A 20,332-nucleotide genomic window follows, 5' to 3' on the forward strand; every position below is an offset into this window, starting at 1 on the left:
CCTATTTAGTACTTATTAACCGTAGAGTTGACAACCAGATTTACGCTATTAATGCCGTAAGCAAGTAATATCGACCATATATTCTCTTCTATTTCATTTATTCATTAAGTTTTTTTTTCATTTTATTATTAAAAAAACGGTAACATTGAAATTTGAAATCGCTTGAATTTTACTCGAAGATAAGCACAATACGAAAAAAGGAAGAAGAGAAACGTCATTCTCCATACAAAATGTATGGAATACCCGGATATGCTGCTTGCCAACTTACGTGGTAAAGTTAAAAAAAATTAAAATAAAATACTTACAGACTGTTTATAATTACAATTTATACACCAAAAAATCAGAAATTAAAAGTTGGGAGGCTACGGAAAATTTCAGGTCAATAAAAGCAATGAATCAAAAGTTATTGCAGTTCGAAGTTGAAAAAAATACCCGGGTATCTGGTTGCCAACTTAAAGGTTAAACAAAATATTGATAATATTCAGATGTTGGAGCTTTTTGTCGTTCTTGTGTATGTTTGGTGCGGCCACGAGAAAAGCTCATTTTCGCAGTTGACAAGCAATTTTGACGAAGTTGACATTTTTTTCAACATTTTGTCACCTCCGTGGCCATGCGCTATTTTATCTTTCTTGATTGACATGTAGCATATGCCATTGCTGAGAATACGTTCCAGATTAATGATCAACTTATAATAATTTTTGTTGAAACGAAGCTTTAGTATGGATAAAATTTCATTTGATCTTACGGATGAAGGGTCATCATTGAATTGTAGTGCAGATAATACTGTGAATAGATCGGATAGCGCATGTCCCTCCTCGGTTAGAGGGAAACCTAAATCGGGTAGGATATGGAAATCCCAAAAGACACGGTAGGTAATAAACATGGATGTGCTACTTGGAAATATAATACGCATATATCTGCATATTCTTTAGATTTTCTTCTATTAAGAAAAGTGTACAATGTAAGAAGTCATCACAGCAACACGCATTTCGAGAAGAAATCAAGCATATCAAAGAATTATCACGATCTATAAAAGAAACAAGGCGACGTGAAAATGATATCAAACGTTTGAGACGCGAAGAAAACAAGCGCAGAAGGATTGAAAATGAACGCAAGTCGGAAATCGTACAAGTTATTAAAAATCCTGCCAAAATCAAAAGAATGAGAAAGAAACAACTACGAATGATTGATAGACGGGACATCAGTAAATTAAATGTCGTCTAATGCATTACCCAAGACAATAAACTATTGAACCGTTATGTAGCTACCGTGTTTTATTTAATTACTATCCGAAAACATCGAACCTGCATCTAGTCTGACAAGGAAATAAGAAATTCAAGAAGAGCATTCCACTCAAATCCATCCTTTTTTTCACGAAGGCTGATGTTACTGGTTTTGCTCGCCACATTAAACAACTTTTTGAACGGAGCATACGAATTCAGGGTCAATCGATCGCCTATAATGATAAGTTTCTCCTTGGCTCTTGTAATTGCAACAGTCAATCGGCTTTTATCGCTTAATATTCCGTAACCGTGAGAGCTCTGTTCTTTTCCTTTGTTAATCCAGGTATCATCTGATAAATTTGATGATTTTGTGCACGAAAATAGTATTATCTGCAAAAAAATAAGACATTTACACACAAGTCATGATGAAGAGTTCTTCGTATACTGTACCTTTTTATCCTTTCCTTGAAATTGATCTATAGTGTTGACTTCAATATTGCAAATGTAATTCAATTGCTCAACATTTTCCTTCGTATATATTAGGTTATGATTTGAACATGAAGAGTGATGAGAGATTTTTTGTTTTTGAAATAATTTCTTCAGGTGTTTTCGTATTAATTCCACCTGTGCTCGAAATGGTGCAAGAATACCTATTGATTCAGGTTCAACGCCAGCTTGAAGGAAAGCCCAACTAACGTATACGACAATGGCTATTTCCGAAACGTTTGTGCAGTTCGTTACGTTTTTACTTAGATCATCTGTGATGCTAATCGATATTTCATTCAATTTTCTATAGTTTAGGTTCATTTGATATGTGTTACCAGTGTCCACTAAGACTACTGATAAGTCAATTTGATTGGATATCATTTTCATTAGCCACCTTTCTACTTCATATATCCTACGTATATTTTCCAGCTTCGGAAGGTTAATGGTGTTATTTTCCACAATATCATTTCCACATATTAATTTACCGTTATAAGCAAACTCGTTAGCCAATTTTGTCAAGACACGATTCATTCGATACTGTGTTGGAAGTATGTAAAAGGAACCTTCTTGGTCCAATCTGTGAAACATACTTTCAGATGCGCCGAGGGAGCTGAAACAGATATAAATGCATTTTAAAATACTGTATGTTGAACAAGATGCAAATTATTCTTCTCCTTCTTTGGCACATCAACCGCTGTCGGTCAAGGCCTGCCTATACCCACTAGTGAAGTGGGCTTGGCTTTCAGTGACTTATTGTTACCATAGTAGGATAGTCAGTCCTACGTATGGAGGCACGGTCTATTCGGGACTTGAACCCATGACGGGTATGTTGTTAAGACGTACGAGTTGACGACTGTACCACCAGACCGGCTTAATATTACAATTTTTAAAATAAATTATTTTTAAAGCATTACCGTGCTTCAACAGATTTGATCACAGGAGGCAGTTGTTCTGGATCGCCTACTAATAGAAATCGTTTGCTACGTAACAATGGTCGAATGAGGCTAGGTTGAAAAACTTGAGTCGCTTCATCCACAATACAAAAGTCAAAGATGCGTTTATTAATCAGCGGATGATCGGTTCCTTGGCACGTTACTCCAACAATTTTCTGTAAAAATAAACAATATTTAATTAAAAAGCTAATGGGGTTTGTATATTTCTTACATACGTATTGTTCATATACTTCACTCAGTTTTTCCGGAGAATCGCAATGCTCAGTTACAATAGCTTCTGCAGATGATGCTACAGCTGGATCGATACGATCTATTGATCCAAGTCGAATAAACTTTAGATCTTGAAAAGGCAATAGGCGCTTCAGTACATTATCAACAGCAGAATGTGTATTACTAGTCAGTAGTATAGAATGGCCTAAGAGCGATAACAATCTGATCAATCCAACAATTGTTTGAGTTTTCCCAGTTCCAGGTAAACCCTTTAATAAGCAGTAGGATTTTGTAGCAGCGGCCTTAAGGGCTGCGTTTTTCTGATGACGGTTCAACTTTTTCAGGATTTCCTTGGCCTTTGGAATCATAGATTTTGAGAGAAATCCATCTGAGAATGTTGGCTTTTCACGATCAATAATAATCCTAGAATGAAATTTTAATGAAATTCATCGTAACATACGCCAAATTAGAGATAATTATTTACCTGCGATACTGCGAGCAACGGTCATCGTTATAGAGAAGCAATGCTAAGTTGGATAAATTAAATGTGGATTTATAGAGATTATTTTGATCTAATATAAAGGTTTCAGCTCCATAATTAGTGGACAAATCCCGTTCAATAGAGACAACAATTTCGTTACTAGCATGACTAATTATGTATCCAGAAGCTACGGCAATCCGTTTAGAAGTACTACAAATAATATAGTCACCAACTTGAAAATTATCCAAAGCTTTAGGTAATTTGCTACTTGCTGCTTCTAATTTGAAAGTATGAAAATATAAGTCATCCACGATACGCACAGGAGAGACTAAAATCAGCCCATAAATGCATCTTCCTGTTTCTGCACGTTCCTTTGGGGATGAATTCCAGATGTTTTGTACGTTGTGCGCTGAGAACGGTGGAATATGGTTAATTTAATTTTCTGGTGCTGGCGCTTAAACTCTACTTACATTGTAGTGTCTCGTCATGAGTTTCCAAGTATATAAGACCGGACCATTGAATGAAGTAATCGACGTCTTTAGTTCTTAGATGGCCACATGCTTCTTCTGCAAGTATTGACAATCCACAATTTGTTAAGGTGCCTTCACGTTCGCTTTTCAACAATGTTATGCAAACTGTGTTATATGGACATTTGGCACAAGCTCGTTCGTTATTGATAGGGTCTGGTAATATAGGCTTCATCGCAAACGATCCATTTTGAGTTAAATCATCTTTTACCATCCATTTGCTTAGGGACCGTGCAACTTCATTTCGCAGAATGATCAAATCGCGCTTCATGTTGCGATTTGCAGTTACACGACTACATTTTCCCTCTTTCAAGTACAGGAGTAATCCAGCGTCTACCTCATGTCCAACAAGATTCATCATCATTTGATACAACGCCAGCTGGCCAAGGTGTTCAAATGAATAACTAGCTCGACCTGTTTTCAATTCTAAAGGCATAATTTCAAACGTTTTCTTTGTCGCATCTCTTGATACGGAAACTGTTGCATCAATTCTGCCTTTAACTCCCAAATGATGGCACCAAATATTTTCCTCGATATCATTAACATCACAGATGGCAATTGTTTCAGTATCAGTTTGTATAGAACTGTGATGAAAGTATTTGTTTAAGAACGTCTCGATTTCATTAAGATATGGACCCAGTAAGCTGAACGCTTCCTTCGTGCTTAAGTTAACTTCATAAAGAGATGAAATAACCTTTTTAGTCTTCATAACTTTTCTTGCAATAGTTTCTACATGAGTTAGTACTTTACAAGACTTGTCCAAAAGGCACTGTTGGAAAATGTAATGCACCACGGTTCCAATAACCATCTAATGAGGAATACAGATTTAAAGAAAAATGCATTAAATTATGAAATTAATGTTGAGTAATTTCGCACAAACCTGTGTGTTCTCCGATTCCGACATACGAAACAGCTCCTGTAAGACTCCGCGCCGATGACAGAATAATGATCCCACTACAGTAGTGCCTGAAACGAGTCTATCAGGATCCGTGACAAAAAATCCGAAATCTGCGTTGACTACAAAATGGCTTGATGATGGACTAACTTTCATGGCCAACACTGATACTATCAAGCCCTGAGAGATGCATTGAATCATATTCCTGTAATATAGGAGACTTTGCTGAATTCAGTTGATTTTTCGTTTGTGCATAATTACCAAGGAGGAAAAAGCTGACAAATAGCTTTTTCTTCGGAATGAGAATCTTGCAATGATACTTTAATGGTTCCATTCTCAAGTTGTTCAATTGTCAAGATACTGCATCTTTTCCATGTAGTTAGGTCTAAGGTGAAGTGCTTTAAAAATAATCATTCGGTAAAAAATTTATGAAAATTTAATATTATTTCAACAAACAAAATCGTTACCTGATGTACAGTGTTACAGTGCATATCGTCCCATTCTTCATCCCAATTTATAAGAGAACAGACATTATTATCGTTATCAGAACAATCTTTCGATGCCGTTTCGACAGCGGTAACGACATTAGAAACGTTTAATTTCCAGTGCTTCTCCTCTAATCCCGCATCAATTTTGGGAGATTCGTTGTTTGAGGAACATCTCCTTTTCATCCTTTCCGTGAGTTATCAGTTGATATATATATATATATATGGAAATATATATATATATTTAGATATGTATGTGTATATGTTTATATTTGTATAACTGAGATAAGCAAAATGAACAATTTAAAGATACGTATCACAACAACTCAGCCCGTCACTGAACATAATGAATTGTCCGCCAAAAATAATACGCCTGAGCCAAGGTGGATTAAAAATATCAGGTGGTGGATAAGGGTTTTTGAGGGGTCGCCATAGTTGAGGGACTTTACGTCATTTTAAAACCGTTAACCAATGGTTTCCGCTCACAAAGCATATCAAATAGAAAAGATTTCTTTGTTACTACGTGCAATTTTATGTTTCTATTGATTTTATCGAAAAGATGAGATGTATTAACTAAAGATTTGATTATTTGTTTATGCACGAAATGTAAAATCATGTGAGTAAGGGCCGTGTCTGTGCTTCGTCGCATGCGATTCTGGCGCACGTGCTGTCAAACGCTTTTTCGATTCATGTTACGATTAATTAATGGTTTTAATAGTTTAACGATTATGAAAAATTAGTTTGTCGTTGTTCCTTCAAAACACCACGCATATAGATTTACAGATAACATCGGATGCGGCGTTCGACGAAATCGCACGTCCGACGTTATTTGTCAAATTCCATATAAAATGTTGACAGGCCTTCCGATAAAATCGCATCCGATGGAGCACAGACACGGGCCTAAGTGTTCGAATCTCACGTAAATTGTCCGTGCTGCTCGTATATAATGAGTAATTAACGTGAAAATTGCACAAAAAAATAATATCTTAGTTTTTATCCTCAAAAATGTCGAAAAAAACAATGAATCATAGAATAAATTTACGGAATAACACGAAAGAACACACTTAAATCTATGTTTAAATGTTAAATACGAACTCGTAAAGCCCTAAATATATATTTAAAGAATATTTAATCGAAAAAATGTGGTAGATAAATTAAATGAACCATTTTAAAAAATGTAAACAAAGTTTGAATCCTGGGGACCTTACGTCAAGCGACGAATTGTCAAAATGCACTAGATTCCATCACCTGATATTTTTAAATCCAACGTGGTTTGACAGCAGGCGGAATTTAAAAATCTGACAATATTAATACACGATGCGCAATCTCAGATTGCGCATATATTCGTTTTATCAAAATATATGTCATTTCGCGTAGCCAACCCTGAGCTATAAACGTCATTTCCATGCAATTTCAGATTGCGCCAACCCAAGTGCCACAAATCCACTAAACGACCACTAAACGGCTTCTAAACGACTCAAGTTCTCTACCTAAACGGAATATAGAAAGACTTCGTTTAGCAGACGGCAAACGACTCATTCATTCTAAAAAAAGCAAAAAAGCTGGTGGCGCTCTCTGTTGGTGGGATACCCCAACCAGTTGAGCTTCATCGCTTGGAGGAGAGCTTTCTCATTTCCTCTGTACTGTTGTATGGTTTTGCATTGAAGTTATGCATCGCTAGAACTAGAACGGCGATACAATTGTTTAATTACTAAACTCCAACGGAAACCACCAGTACTGAAGCAAGTGAGATTTGAGTAATGGTCGTTGGTGTTGATACCCACGTATCTGACCACACGACCATTCACATAGATTTTTGCTCAGAAAGTTAGAAGGCTATATAGGTCATGATAAGATGAAACTTGTCGAAACACATTGCAAGAACAGGATAGCAATATAATGATGAGTTGTAATACGCCATCTATTGATCAAACCAATGAAGCTGTGGAGCTTTCATTTTTTTATATGGATATTCAATTTTCCAGTCGTTTAAGCTTAATATGTGGCGCTTGGGAAGATTGCGCATAAATTTTCAAGATTATATGTCCGAGATATATAATTTTTTTTTTGACAGATAAATATATCAAACCGACCCGTTTGACAGATAAATATATGCGCAATCTGAGATTGCGCATCGTCTATTGCTACGGTGAAGAATGTATTAAAGACGTGCAACATACAGTTTTCTTAATTATTAGAGCAATTTTGCTGTGAAAATTTTGTAAAGAGCTGAAAAAAACATTTTTTACATTTTGTAATTTTTTCGAAAAAATCCGTTCTACTTTGAAAAGCTATATCTAAAAAACGGTAGTGAGTTGTACCAATCTATGCACAGTTATAGAAACTGCATTAGTTTGTTTAATTTTCATCAAAATATTGCATCGATATTGGATGACGCATTCAAAAGTTATAACCCAAATAGCCAGCTCGTACTTTATAGCTGATTTAGGGCTGTTTAACGAAAAATCGTTCCGATGTCGTACTTTATGGCTGATTAAGAGATAGACGGTACTTTGCGGAACTACGGAGCTTTTTAACAGGCACATGGTACTCTCAGGAACCTTGTAGCTGATTAGCCTGATGTGTAGGGTTCATGATGGAACTTAAAGGCTTGTTAAGAAAGCGTACCAAACTTGGTGGAACTTTATAGCTTTTTAATGCATGACATCGGTACGAGATGGCTCTTGTCAAATTGTCAAAGTGTGACGCCGTCAATCATCTCATTGCTGCTGCACAAGTTTCGTTTCGTTAATTGAAGAAGGGATTTTTAGGGAAGTGATTGTGACTGTACAGTAAATTGTGATACATTTCGTGTAATTTATTAATATTAAGGATTCAAACATACATACATGTACACAAACAAAACAAATCCTGTTGTTTATTTCATCGATGACGCTTGCTTGAAAATAAAACACAAAGAAAAACAATCCCCGGCACCGTAGCATAAGGAAGCTGCTTAGGCGCTATTTAAAAGGACCGCCTGGAACTTCGATGCTGTTTATCTACTGCAAAAGGCGAATTCAAGCAGCGATCTTTAGCATGCCAAAATGAGCTGCTTAAGCAATTCTGGCTATTTGGGAAGCCTCCAAAGTCGATGACTACCCGGGTAGCCCGGATGCCTGGAATATGATTTTTTTGGTTGCCAGTGACAGGGTTAAAATCGTCCCGCTGGGCAAAGCGATGGAAGAAATCATTGCCTTTCGTGCATTTTCTCATGCCTTCTTTTTCCCTCCACGGCAAATTTGTCAAGCAACTTGTTTAGCTATCTGTCGCTGGCTCGGCTTCAAGGCCTCGATACACGACCTGAAAACTCGAGGCGAAAACTCAAAATTGTGAAATCTTTACGTCAAAAAGTTTACGGGTCGTGTAGCCGCGTCTTGTGTACCACCATGCACACAAAACTACAGGCGGTCCCCGAGATACACGGTTAATGGGGACCGAAAACGACCGCAAAATACCGCGTATCTCGAATTTCCGCGTAAGTCGAATCTCGTGATTTCCAGCCAAAATATCACTAATTTTCGTGCAATTTTGCAAGTAGGGAGTGGTTTTCGCCACCAAATTAATTATTTGACATGTTTCTACTGAATTGAACAATTTTAAACCTTTTTAAATAGTATTTTAAAATTGTATTTATTTAAGCAAAAACGATATGCGACTTGTCGCTACAAAAGTACAGGAAAGAAGAAGTTCAATGAATCAAGATTAACGGCATGACTGCCAACCTAAAAGAGAGAAATGCGTTCCCAATGAACAAAGTCCAAATGTCAAAGTGACATCCGAATAAGCAATAGTTAAGCAGAGGTTGCTAACTTTAACACCCCCACTCAACCGATGCACCTTGCCAAACCTATGGCTAAACAGTTTCGCTGAAACGTTGCAGTCGGTAGTCCCTTTGTCAGCATATCTGCCTGCTGGTTCGCTGTCGGGATATCCTTGAGGACAATCTGTCTATCCTTCACCAAGTCTTTCAAGAAGAACAGCTTAACATCAACATGTTTCAGCCTTCCCAGTCCCTTGGGGTCTTTCACGATGCTCATCGCTGACTGGTTATCTTCGAAATAGGTCACTGGAAAATCCACCTTGCAGCCAAGGTCATAAAGCAGACGCGACATCCACACCCCATGACGAACAGCAACACATAGAGCCGTCAATTCAGCTTCCGTCGAAGACAGCGCCACGGTTTGTTCCCAAGCGCCACAGATTAAGCTTAAACGACTGGAAAATTGAATATCCATAGGAAAAAAATGAAAGCTTCACAGCTTCATTAGTTTGATCAATAGATGGCGTATTACAACTCATCATTATATTGCTATCCTTTTCTTGCAATGTGTTTCGACTGTTGGGAAGGAATGACTAGCTACCTTGAAACATGTATGCACCTTGTTGAGATGTCAAAACAAAAAGGAATAAGAATAAAAACAACTCTCTTGAACTTCGACCAGCAAAGAAAGTAGTTGTGCGTCGCTTCTCGTCTGGCATCCGAAATACATGAAAATACCAAATAATCATCAGGTTATGGGCCCAGTGCATCCCACCGTATCCCAGGTATCCCAGTAATCCGATAGTTGCTTTAATTTCACAAGGAATTCACCAAGGTAAAAGGTGTGTATTTAGCTGTGAAATTGTTCCCGGTGTGTCGCTGGCATTGTGCGTTGTTCCGTGATCGTGAAACGCTACAAGATGGCTGCCGAAGGCTTGAAAGCTTGTTTTACAAAGCTGAATGCTACAAATTATGTGGCATGGAAATTTCGGATGCAAACGCTGTTAGAACGAGAAGAAGTATGGGACGTTATCGAAAAAGAATGTCCGGTTCAAGAAAGTGCAGAGTTCGTATCTTGGAAAAAGATGGATCGAAAGGCTCGAAATACGATCGCTATGCTCGTGGAGGATAATCAGTTGCGTTTTATCAAAAAGGCTGAGACTGCTTTCGAAATGTGGGAGAACCTACGTGCCTATCATGAAAAGGCAACGATAAGCAACCAAGCGATGCTTCTTCAGCAGCTGTGTTCGACAAATCTGGCTGAAGATGGTGATATGGAGCAACACATTGAGCATGTAGAGGATTTGTATGAGCGATTAGACAATAGCGGTGTCGAGATCAGTGAACTGCTGCGAATAATAATGTTGTTACGATCTTTGCCACCATCGTACAGCAGTTTTGTTACGTCGTTGGAAAATCGGCCACAGGAGGATTTAACTATGGATATAGTTTTGGGCCGTTTGCGGGATGAAAGCTTGAAACGACAAAATCAGGATGGAGTTGGCAATAACGCAGTAAAGGCGTTGAAAGCAGAAGTAAAGAATAAAAATGAAAAGATGAAGTGCTTCTTTTGCAACCAGTCGGGTCATTTCCGCAGAAACTGCCGAAAGTTTCTAGAGTCGAAGAAGAAGAACGCAAGTTCTGCACAGCAAGCGAGACAAACAGATGCTAGGCAAATCCCCGATGACGCTCATGCTAACGTATGCGATACGGTTTGTTTCATGGCAGGTGAAGTAATTCCTGGAGCTTGGACTGTGGATAGTGGCTGTACTTGTCACATGACGAATGACCGTAATTTCTTTACTGAATTTAAAAGTGATATTTTCACTGATGTGATGTTAGCCGATGGAAAGAAAACAAAATCGACAGGTCGAGGTAGCGGAGTGATTTTCGGTCTGAATGACGCAGGAAAGCGGGTCGCGATAAAAATCGACAATGTACTGTATGTTCCTGGCTTGGAAGGTGGTTTGATTTCAGTCAGAAGATTAGTCATGAAAGGTTTCAATGTTGTATTTGAAGGGAACGCATGTAAGATCGCTTCCGACAAGGGCAATGTCGTCGCTGTTGGTGAAATACAAGGCAATTTGTACAAATTGAAAATGGCTGAGCAGTGCAAGGTAGCTACCGCAAATCATACCGATAAGTGTCAACACACTTGGCATCGCAGATTAGGACACCGAGCGATGGATGTCGTTGAAATATTGCAAACAAAGGGATTAGTCGATGGTGTGAACATCCAAGACTGTGGCGAAAGAGAGGTGTGCGAGTGTTGCCTAAAAGGGAAACTATCCCGATTGCCTTTTCCGATGGTGACTGAACGAAAGTCGAGGAAACCACTTGACCTTGTACACACTGATCTTTGTGGGCCGATGGAGAACCCTACTCCTAGCGGTTGTAAATATTTCATGGCGATGACGGATGATTACAGTCGGTTCTGCGTAGTGTACCTGTTGCGATCGAAAGACGAAACAACTGGCAAGATCAAAGAGTATGTCCGCTCGTGTGAGAATGTTTTTGGACGGAAGCCCTGCATCATTCGATCTGACGGCGGAGGTGAGTTTACGGGAAATGTATTACAAGAGTTTTATAAGAATGAAGGCATAAAAGCACAGTTCTCTACGCCGTACTCACCACAATCGAATGGAATTGCTGAGCGCAAAAACAGATCTCTGCAAGAAATGGCAAATTGCATGATTTTAGATGCTGGACTGCCGAAACGCTATTGGGGTGAAGCAGTTTTAACTGCTGCTTATTTGCAAAATCGCCTTCCGTCGAGATCAATTGATCGTACACCCTACGAGTTGTGGACCGGGTACAAACCGAACTTATCAAAGCTTCGAGTGTTTGGATGTGAAGCTTATGTGCACATTCCAGAAGAGAAGAGAAAGAAGTTCGAACCAAAAGGAAAGAAAATGGTTTTTCTTGGGTACTCCGATAACCACAAAGGGTACCGTTTTGTTGACATTACCACTGACCGTGTAACTATCAGTCGAGATGCACGATTTCTCGAACAAAGTGTTGGGTCAGGGCGACAGGAGGAGCATGGGCAAGTAAATGGTTTGCAACCCACAATATATGAAGAAGAAGCCATCGTGGAGCTAGATAGCGAGGAAGAAACGAATGGCGAGCTCGAGGAGGCTGAATCTGTTTATGAAGATAAACAAGAAGATACCCCGACTGTAGATCGTACGGGAAGAACATATCGTAGCACACGAGGTAAATTGCCATCTCATTTGGAAAACTTCATTGTAGGAAAGGTTACGCATGATGAAGAACCCAATGATTATCGCGAAGCGATATGTGTTGCTGAATGGAAGAACGCAATGCAAGAGGAGATGGAAGCACATTATGTAAACCAAACATGGGAGCTCGTGAACCTGCCAGAAAACAGAAAAACAATTGGAGCCAAGTGGGTTTTTAAACTCAAACGAGATGAGAATGGAAATGTTATAAGACATAAGGCTCGCATTGTGGCGCAGGGTTATTCGCAAAAATATGGAGATGATTTTACTGATGTGTTCGCTCCTGTAACTCGTCAAACTACCCTTCGAATCATGATAGCTGTTGCAGCTCAGAAAAGTCTAATTTTGAAGCAATTTGACGTGAAAACAGCGTATCTGAACGGAATGATTTAAGAAGATTTGTACATGAGACAACCACCTGGATTCATAGCTCATGGTCAGGAAGGATTAGTTTGCAAGCTGCGTAAAAGCATATATGGTTTAAAGCAGTCGGCAAGAAGCTGGAACAAAGCATTACATGCAATCTTGTTGAAGCTTGGCTTTATGCAGTGCGAATCAGATGCTTGCTTGTACATAGGAAGCAATGGTGGCATTGCGGTATATCTACTGGTGTACGTAGATGATTTGCTCATCGGTAGCGTATCAGAGGCAGAAATCGATCGGATTTTTCAGAGTCTTAAAGAAGAGTTCGACATTACTTCTCTTGGTGCAGTGAAACACTTCCTTGGGTACAAGGTGGAAAAGAAAGATAATGGTTACGCAATGGGACTCACTTCTTACATAGAACAGCTGATAGTGAAGTTTGGAATGGAGGAGGCATACCCAGCGAAGACTCCCATGGACACTGGGTACACGTTATTGAACGAATGCAGCAAGTCTCTTACAGAGAAAACTCGTTACCGTAGCCTGATAGGTGCACTAATGTACCTGTCCGTAAACGCAAGACCCGATATCTCATTAAGCGTTGGCTTATTAGGAAGAAAGGTGGAAAACCCTAATGAGAGCGATTGGGCTGCCGCTAAAAGAGTAATACGTTACTTGAAAGGCACCAAGGACTACAAGTTGTTTTATGGTCCTCGAAACGGATGGATACTTGAAGGCTATTCCGATGCAGACTGGGCAGGTGATAAGCAGACCCGGAAGTCTACAAGCGGTTTTGTGTTCTTCTACGGAGGAGGGCCAGTATGCTGGGCTAGTAAAGTTCAGGTTAGTGTTGCATTATCTTCCCTTGAAGCAGAATATAATGCGCTTACCCTGGCTTGTCAGGAAGCAGTATGGTTGAGACGACTATTGGCGGACTTTGGCGAACCACAAACTGCACCAACTACTTTGAACGAGGACAACCAAGGGTGTATCAGTTTCGCAACGGCGGAACGATCGAGTGGTCGTGTCAAACACATTGACACAAAAAGAAACTTTATCCGTGAGCTGAGTGACCAGAAGGCTGTTAAAGTGATCTACTGTCCATCGAACGAAATGGTAGCTGATGCTTTAACGAAGCCCTTACCTTCATCACAGTTTGACAAGTTTGTGACGCGGATTTATTACGAATCCGTATAACGTTTTTGTTTTGTCTTGAATTCGTTAGTCATTCAGGAGGAGTGTTGGGAAGGAATGACTAGCTACCTTGAAACATGTATGCACCTTGTTGAGATGTCAAAACAAAAAGGAATAAGAATAAAAACAACTCTCTTGAACTTCGACCAGCAAAGAAAGTAGTTGTGCGTCGCTTCTCGTCTGGCATCCGAAATACATGAAAATACCAAATAATCATCATCGACAAGTTTCATCTTACAATGACCTATATAGCCTTCTAACTTTCTGAGCAAAAATCTATATGAATGGTCGTGTGGTCAGATACGTGGGTATCAACACCAACGACCATTACTCAAATCTCACTTGCTTCAGTACTGGTGGTTTCCGTTGGAGTTTAGTTTTTAAACAATCGTATCGCCGTTCTAGTTCTAGCGATGCATAACTTCAATGCGAAACCATACAACAGTACAGAGGAAATGAGAAAGCTCTCCTCCAAGCGAGGAAGCTCCACAGGTTGGGTATCCCACAAACAGATGGCGCCACCAGCTTTTTTTGCTATTTTTAGAATGCATGAGTCGTTTGCCGTCTGCTAAACGAAGTCTTTCTATATTCCGTTTAGGTAGAGAATTTGAGGCGTTTAGAAGCCGTTTAGTGGTCGTTTAGTGGATTTGTGGCACTTGGGTTGTTTCCGGGTGATCCAGGCCACGGTCGATCCGAACATTTTGAAAACGCTTCCGCTCACTGATCGTCTATCGTTGGGGTCATTGGCCCAATCTGCATCCGAATACACCTCCAGCGCTTTTCCTCTGCCTCTGCGATACACGAGCCCCACATCTAGAGATCCTTGTATGTAGCGAAGGATTCTCTTGAGATGTGTCCAATGCTCGTCCGTTGGACAACTCTGATACTGACTGAAGAAGTTCACTGCAGCGGCCAGATCAGGTCTTGTCGTCTGAGCTGCATACATCAGACAACCTACTAATTCACGATAGGGTTGCGACGTACGTTTATCCTCGTCGCCTTTCATCAGCTTTAGACGATACTCGATAGGTGTCGCTAGCAGTAGCGAATTGTACTGCTTGCCCTCGATCGCGTCGCTCACCGTTTTGGCCTTCAGCCCGTGCGCCTGAATGGCAAGCTCGAGCGCGTGTATCTCCTCCCCGGCAATGTCCACTGCCGCGCGCGTTATCTCCGCCGCGAGCGTGTAGTTCTGCAGCAAACAGTCGGCCTGCAGTTCGACCGTCTTAATGCCGATCGCCAGCAACGCCTCCTTGGCCCGCTGGTGTATATCGGCGTACGAAATGGCCAGCAGACTGAGCAGCGTTTCGATCTGCCCCAGCATCTGGTCGTCCTTGGTCGCGTCCTCGGTAAACTTGTGATCGAAATCGGACAGCACGATCAGGTACAGCTCCGACAGTACGATCAGTGGGCGCAAATCCTGCAGTTGCTCCACCCGTTCGACCAGCACCGCCAGCAACCGCTCCGCTAGGTACGTTTTGCATCGATCGGGCAGCGAAATGCCGGGCTCTTTTTTGCGTACGATCAGCACGATCAAATCCTTGAACGATTGCAACCGTCCTAGCCAGTCGGGCGTAGGATCATTGGCATTATCAGTACGGCCGCCACCTCCTCCGCCGGAACCGACGCTCACATTGCCTTCGCTTCCATCTGCCGTCTGCCGGTGGGTGTCAGCGTGCGGCAGCTCAAGCACAATATCAACCCACCGCTTGAAGATGCCGAACGTTTGGGTGAAGCGTTCGAACACCTTCGTCAGCTCCGGGCCCATCTTGAGGCCGGTAGCCGAGCTGACGCGAAACAGTTCAATGCCGAGTATGTTGAACAGCTGACTGTACGAGCGCACATTGCTCGAGGTCTGCTCGCTAAACAGCGGATTGCACAGCGAGGACCAAAAGTTTGGCTTCTGCAGCAAACCCTTCACCAGCGCCTGCATGTTGTTCTTCCACAGCGCGTGAAACAGCGACATAATGCGCGACAGCAGCGGGCTGGCCAGTTTGGCCGGATCGTTCGAAATGGCCTCGAGAAACTCCTCCATGTACGTCGGTATGCCGTCGTTAATCATCGTTTTCGGGCGGCCCTTGCCACTACTGCCCGAGGCCGCCGCACCATCCTTTGCCAGCAGCAACCGACGATCGGGTTTGCCGTAGTTCACCTTGAAGAACGCTTCCGTCAATCCGGGCTGCTTGTGTACGCACGATTCGACAAACTCCAGCACGGCCAGCTTCAGATCGTCGCTCTCAATTTCATCGTGCAGCCGCTCGAGGAACGTGTGCCGGATCTGGTCCGGTTCCATGTCCAAACACGCCAGCAGCGACATGCGAAACTCGATCGCAAACCGGCGCAACAGGCGGCAGGACAGAATAGGCAGCCGGGGATTGAAGATGTTGCTCATGTACCCCGTCACCATCGGGATGATGCGCAGCGTGTCGCGCTGCTTTGGCTGCGTGTAGATCGCCGATTCCAGCGGGGACAGGTCGTACTCGTGGATGTGCCACTTCAGACGCAATATCTGCATCAGTATCGTCATCGAATGCTGGATCATCAGGTTTAGCTGCTGCTCCGGCACGAGCATCCAGTTCGATTCGCGCTCCATCACCGCCTGCAGGTAGCCGTTGCCGAGACCGACGATTTTGAGCAGCACCATGCCGTTGTCACGGTTCAGCAGGCTGTACACGCAAGCGTCCCGCAGCACGCGGCGCGCATAATCGCTCTCGAGCTTGTCTTCGCTCAGCTGCAGAATTTCGTAGATGTACTGGACGACGAACACCAGCACCCGGTACCGGTCGGAGCTCGTTTCGAAACGCCAGTTGTTGGCGTACGGCAGCACCTCGCGCAGTAGAAATATGGCGCCCGGTAGCTCCACGCCGAACACGTTGTCGCGCCCAAGTTTGGTGTAGGTTTTGAGGAAGTTAAAGTACGCCATCAGGATCGGATAGCGACCAGCGTTCCGCTCCACGTTCATCAGATAGTACCCGATAAGGCTCGAATCGTACCCCACACCGTTGGCGTAGTCCTGGTACGTTAGATTCGCGTTGTTCACCGAAGGCAGAATGTTGAGATTGATGATGCGCGTGTATATTTCCTGCTCGAACAGCGGCACCAGCGCGGTGCACACGTTCAGGCACTGTACCAGCAAATCGACCGGCGGGTTCGGGACGGCTCGGAACTTGAGCAGCACATCGAACACCATCTCCGTCGGGTGTACCATTTCCGCGGTGATGTCGTGCGGTTGCTGTATGCGTCGGACGGCCACGGCCAGGTACTTCAACCCGGTCGCAATCCGCTGCACCCGCTCCAAGTTCAGCGTGCTGGTCGCTTGCGCGTCCTCGAGCAGTTCGTTTATCTCGTGGTGCAGTGCGTTAAAGTAATTGTAGCCTGTGCTAAAGTGCACGTACGTCCGCTGGTTGTGCAGGTCCCGCACGATCAGCTTCGTACCGCGCGGGATGGTGAAATTAATCTTGCTCGATGGGGTGTAATCGTGGCACAGGATGAACTCGTCCTCGTTCGAGCTGGCGGCTTTCCGTATCTCGTACTGGTTCTGCCCGGTGTACAGCTCCGTATAGACGGGCAGATTTTCCACCAGCTCCTGTATGTATTTGTTCTGCGACGAGCCGGCCGATGCGAGCGCGTACGCCACCTTTGACAACGGTGTAAACTCGACCGGAAAGTGCTCCAAACAGATGTTGAACAGTGCCCGTATCGGGTGATCCTCGATTTTGCAAAACTCTGTTGCAATTGTTGGCGAGGTGAGCAGCTCACTCAGCAGATCGTAAATGTTGCTGTGATGGGCGATCGATTCGTCTGCATCGAACAGTTGGCACAGAAATCCCAGGTGGTTAAAGATGGACTTTCGTACGATCCTGGCCGTCAGGCTCTGGTCCTTAAACATCGGATGCGATACGATCGCGTGCAGATACTCAAACACGCCGAGCTTGATGGCCCGCGATCCCAGCTGCTGGTAGCGTCTCGTCGTGTCCTCGTCCTCGACGGTGTGCTGCAGGCGAAAGTTGAACAGCATCCACACGAGCAACAGTGGCCCGTGCTCGGGAAATTGATGCAGCGACACCATCGGTCCGTCGAGCGCGGCCACCACCCGCTCGATCCAGCCCGCGTCGTCAAACTTGTCGGAAAGATCGAGCGTGCGGAAAACCAGCGCAAGCTCATTGTACGTGATGCGCTTCACCAGCTCGGCATGGATTTCCGACCCCGGGTCCAGGTGCTCCTGCTGCTTGCCGAACGAATGCTCGCGGAACAGCTTGAACAGTTGGTCCAGCTCCTCCGGGCTGATGCCGCTGTAGTGTACGATCAGCAGCAGGATCTGCAGGATTTCGTTCGTTTCTCTCAGCCGCCGTTCGGCACAGGCGACCCTCGTTTGGCCGTGCAGCAGATCGCCCGCGAGCGGCGCTTTCTGCGAGCTGGGCGGATCCGCTATCAGGTGCGTTAGCTGGGCGAGATAGGATTTGCGCAAAGCCTGAAGGCCCATCTTTTCCACCACCTCGCGGTACTCCTTCGAGTACGGATGGGTGCCGGAGTGGAAGTATTCCAATAGATTCTTCATCACCTTCAGCTGCACCATGCGCTCCAGCGTGTGGTACGTCCAAATGTCGTGCAGCAGCTTCACCATCGACGTTTCGGTGGAAATGTACTCCGCCAGTGCCGTTGCCGCACCGCGGTACTCGTTCACCAGATAGTAGCACAATATTTGCCATGATTGTACCGCATCTATGTCCTGCAGGAAAGGGGAGGGGAGCAATGGAATTGGTAAGAGTTAGTCGGAACAAACCACCGCTCCACTTACCAAATATTGGTGCAGTTTGTTGGCGAACGGTTGCAGCTTCAGCTGGTTCCTGTCTTTGATCAGCTTCTGCAGCTTTTCCTCCGAGGCTTTGGTAGGCTTTTTGTAGTGCAGTATTCCGTCGACCAGCTCCTTCGACACCTGGAACAGCTTCTCCTTAACATCCGCGTTTGGTGTGCCGTAATGTATGCCCGAAACAAACTGCCACAGCTTCCTCCATTGGCTGGAACAGAAACCGGACCGTGTATAAGGTTATGTGAACGTAAACAAAGCCAAACGAGCGGCAATCGCGCCTCCAACTTGTTTGTCGCCTTCATTGTACAGCTCATTACCAACACTTACATGATATCGCCGTTGATGTCTTCCATTGAGAGGGGAGTTTAGAGCTAAGAGTTTGTAATTAGCACTTTGTATTCTAGTCTAAATAAACATTTACTTAGGAAAGTAAAGGAAATTGTATAATGAAATGAACCGGGCTGCAGTGTCGGTCACACAAGATGAAGATATTCAATGTACCGAGGTGAGATATGACAGTTAGAGCATGACACATGAAGGAGCGATTATACGGTGCGTAATTTTAGAGACAGTATTTAAAAAAAAATCAAGTAAAAATAAGGATTTTTTACATTTTCTTAGTTTCCTTTTTTGTTTCTAAATTTCTTCTGATTTTAGCGATAGTGATGGCATTTCCCTAAATGATAGCATGGTGCAAATGTGTAGAAATCCTCACGATTTTCATCTCTTTATCTTGATATTTCGCAGTCAAACCCCAGCTTTTCACAGGCTTATCCTCATTGTATGACGTCATAATGGTTTGTGTACACAATTCTGACTAGCGCAAAAGAGACCGCAACAGTACAGCACGCTTCGGCTCGTTACCCGATATGGGCAGGCTACGGAGCAAGCTGCAAATCTCCAAAACAAGGTCAACTAAACTGTATGGGCATACACACACGCACACATACTATTACAGTCGACAGCATTTTCGCGTGCATTGAGATGGTTTTATCGCAAGTGTTCATTCAACTGCGATCTCGATGTGTGTCTGCACAGGAACAAGCGCAAACATATCCATTTAGCAATCCTGCAAGTGGATGGCCATCCTTTTTGTTAAATTAGCTTTAACAGGCTACGTTCGGGATAAAGGAACCGTAAATTGCGATGCGGTTGTGTGTTCTTTTGTCAGTACGCAAGCAGAAACCAAACGCCCGCAAGTGGTCTCTTTGTCATATCAGTAAGCATTTTATTTGTGATATTACATTCTTCATCATCAGCCAGAGAGAGAGAGAGAGAGATATATATAAGAGGAACGAGGAACAAGAAGGGATAAAAAAACATATAAAGATTGAAAACAGAGAAAAGGTATAGAAAGAGAAAGAGAAAGAGAAAGAGAAAGAGAAAGAGAAAGAGAAAGAGAAAGAGAAAGAGAAAGAGAAAGAGAAAGAGAGAGAGAGAGAGAGAGAGAGAGAGAGAGAATTCTCCCGACTAAAGGAGACTATAGTAGATTGTATGAAACACTAGAGGAGCATATTTTTAAACCCGCTGTACATATGGTAACGCAACTAATTTCCGTCGCAAGACATCTTGAAGATAATGGCGCTGGTGAATCTGCATCACACCTTGTTCCCTATCGTAGCTTATGTTCATTCCAAGAAAGCACTTCACCTCACCAATATCTTTCATCTCGAATTCGTTTGATAGGCATCTTTTGACACAAA

At 42.9% G+C, this 20,332-nt stretch overlaps 3 protein-coding genes across 8 annotated transcripts; 1 reads left to right on the forward strand and 2 right to left on the reverse strand.

The window, feature by feature from the left end:
* Positions 1–617: 617 nt before the first annotated feature.
* LOC121594728 (coiled-coil domain-containing protein 86) lies at positions 618–1,263 on the forward strand. The gene is made up of 2 exons (XM_041918348.1): positions 618–868; positions 933–1,263. Exons 1-2 carry the CDS (start codon positions 720–722, stop codon positions 1,222–1,224), a joined length of 441 nt encoding a protein of 146 aa, XP_041774282.1. The 5' UTR covers positions 618–719; the 3' UTR covers positions 1,225–1,263.
* Positions 1,257–5,639, reverse strand: LOC121594712 (DNA replication ATP-dependent helicase/nuclease DNA2). Of its 6 annotated transcripts, none has more exons than XM_041918325.1 (9): positions 5,243–5,636; positions 5,037–5,173; positions 4,761–4,955; positions 3,824–4,688; positions 3,357–3,762; positions 2,878–3,295; positions 2,624–2,817; positions 1,674–2,319; positions 1,257–1,613 (listed from the first exon to the last, which is right to left on the reverse strand). In XM_041918325.1, the coding sequence occupies exons 3-9, from the start codon at positions 4,929–4,931 to the stop codon at positions 1,311–1,313; spliced, it is 3,003 nt and encodes a 1,000-aa protein (XP_041774259.1). In that variant the 5' UTR covers positions 4,932–4,955; positions 5,037–5,173; positions 5,243–5,636; the 3' UTR covers positions 1,257–1,310. The 6 variants fall into 6 exon arrangements, with proteins under 6 accessions (XP_041774259.1, XP_041774258.1, XP_041774257.1 ...); XM_041918324.1 differs by having other exon boundaries at positions 2,893–3,295; positions 4,761–4,980; XM_041918323.1 differs by having other exon boundaries at positions 4,761–4,980.
* An 8,248-nt stretch (positions 5,640–13,887) lies between these two features.
* Positions 13,888–19,217, reverse strand: LOC121594667 (nucleoporin Nup188-like). The gene is made up of 4 exons (XM_041918179.1): positions 18,957–19,217; positions 18,618–18,837; positions 14,479–18,548; positions 13,888–13,891 (listed from the first exon to the last, which is right to left on the reverse strand). Exons 1-4 carry the CDS (start codon positions 18,980–18,982, stop codon positions 13,888–13,890), a joined length of 4,320 nt encoding a protein of 1,439 aa, XP_041774113.1. The 5' UTR covers positions 18,983–19,217.
* Between the last annotated feature and the right edge of the window lie 1,115 nt (positions 19,218–20,332).

This window comes from Anopheles merus, chromosome 2L (genome assembly GCF_017562075.2).
Source record: "Anopheles merus strain MAF chromosome 2L, AmerM5.1, whole genome shotgun sequence".
Lineage (NCBI taxonomy): Eukaryota > Metazoa > Arthropoda > Insecta > Diptera > Culicidae > Anopheles > Anopheles merus.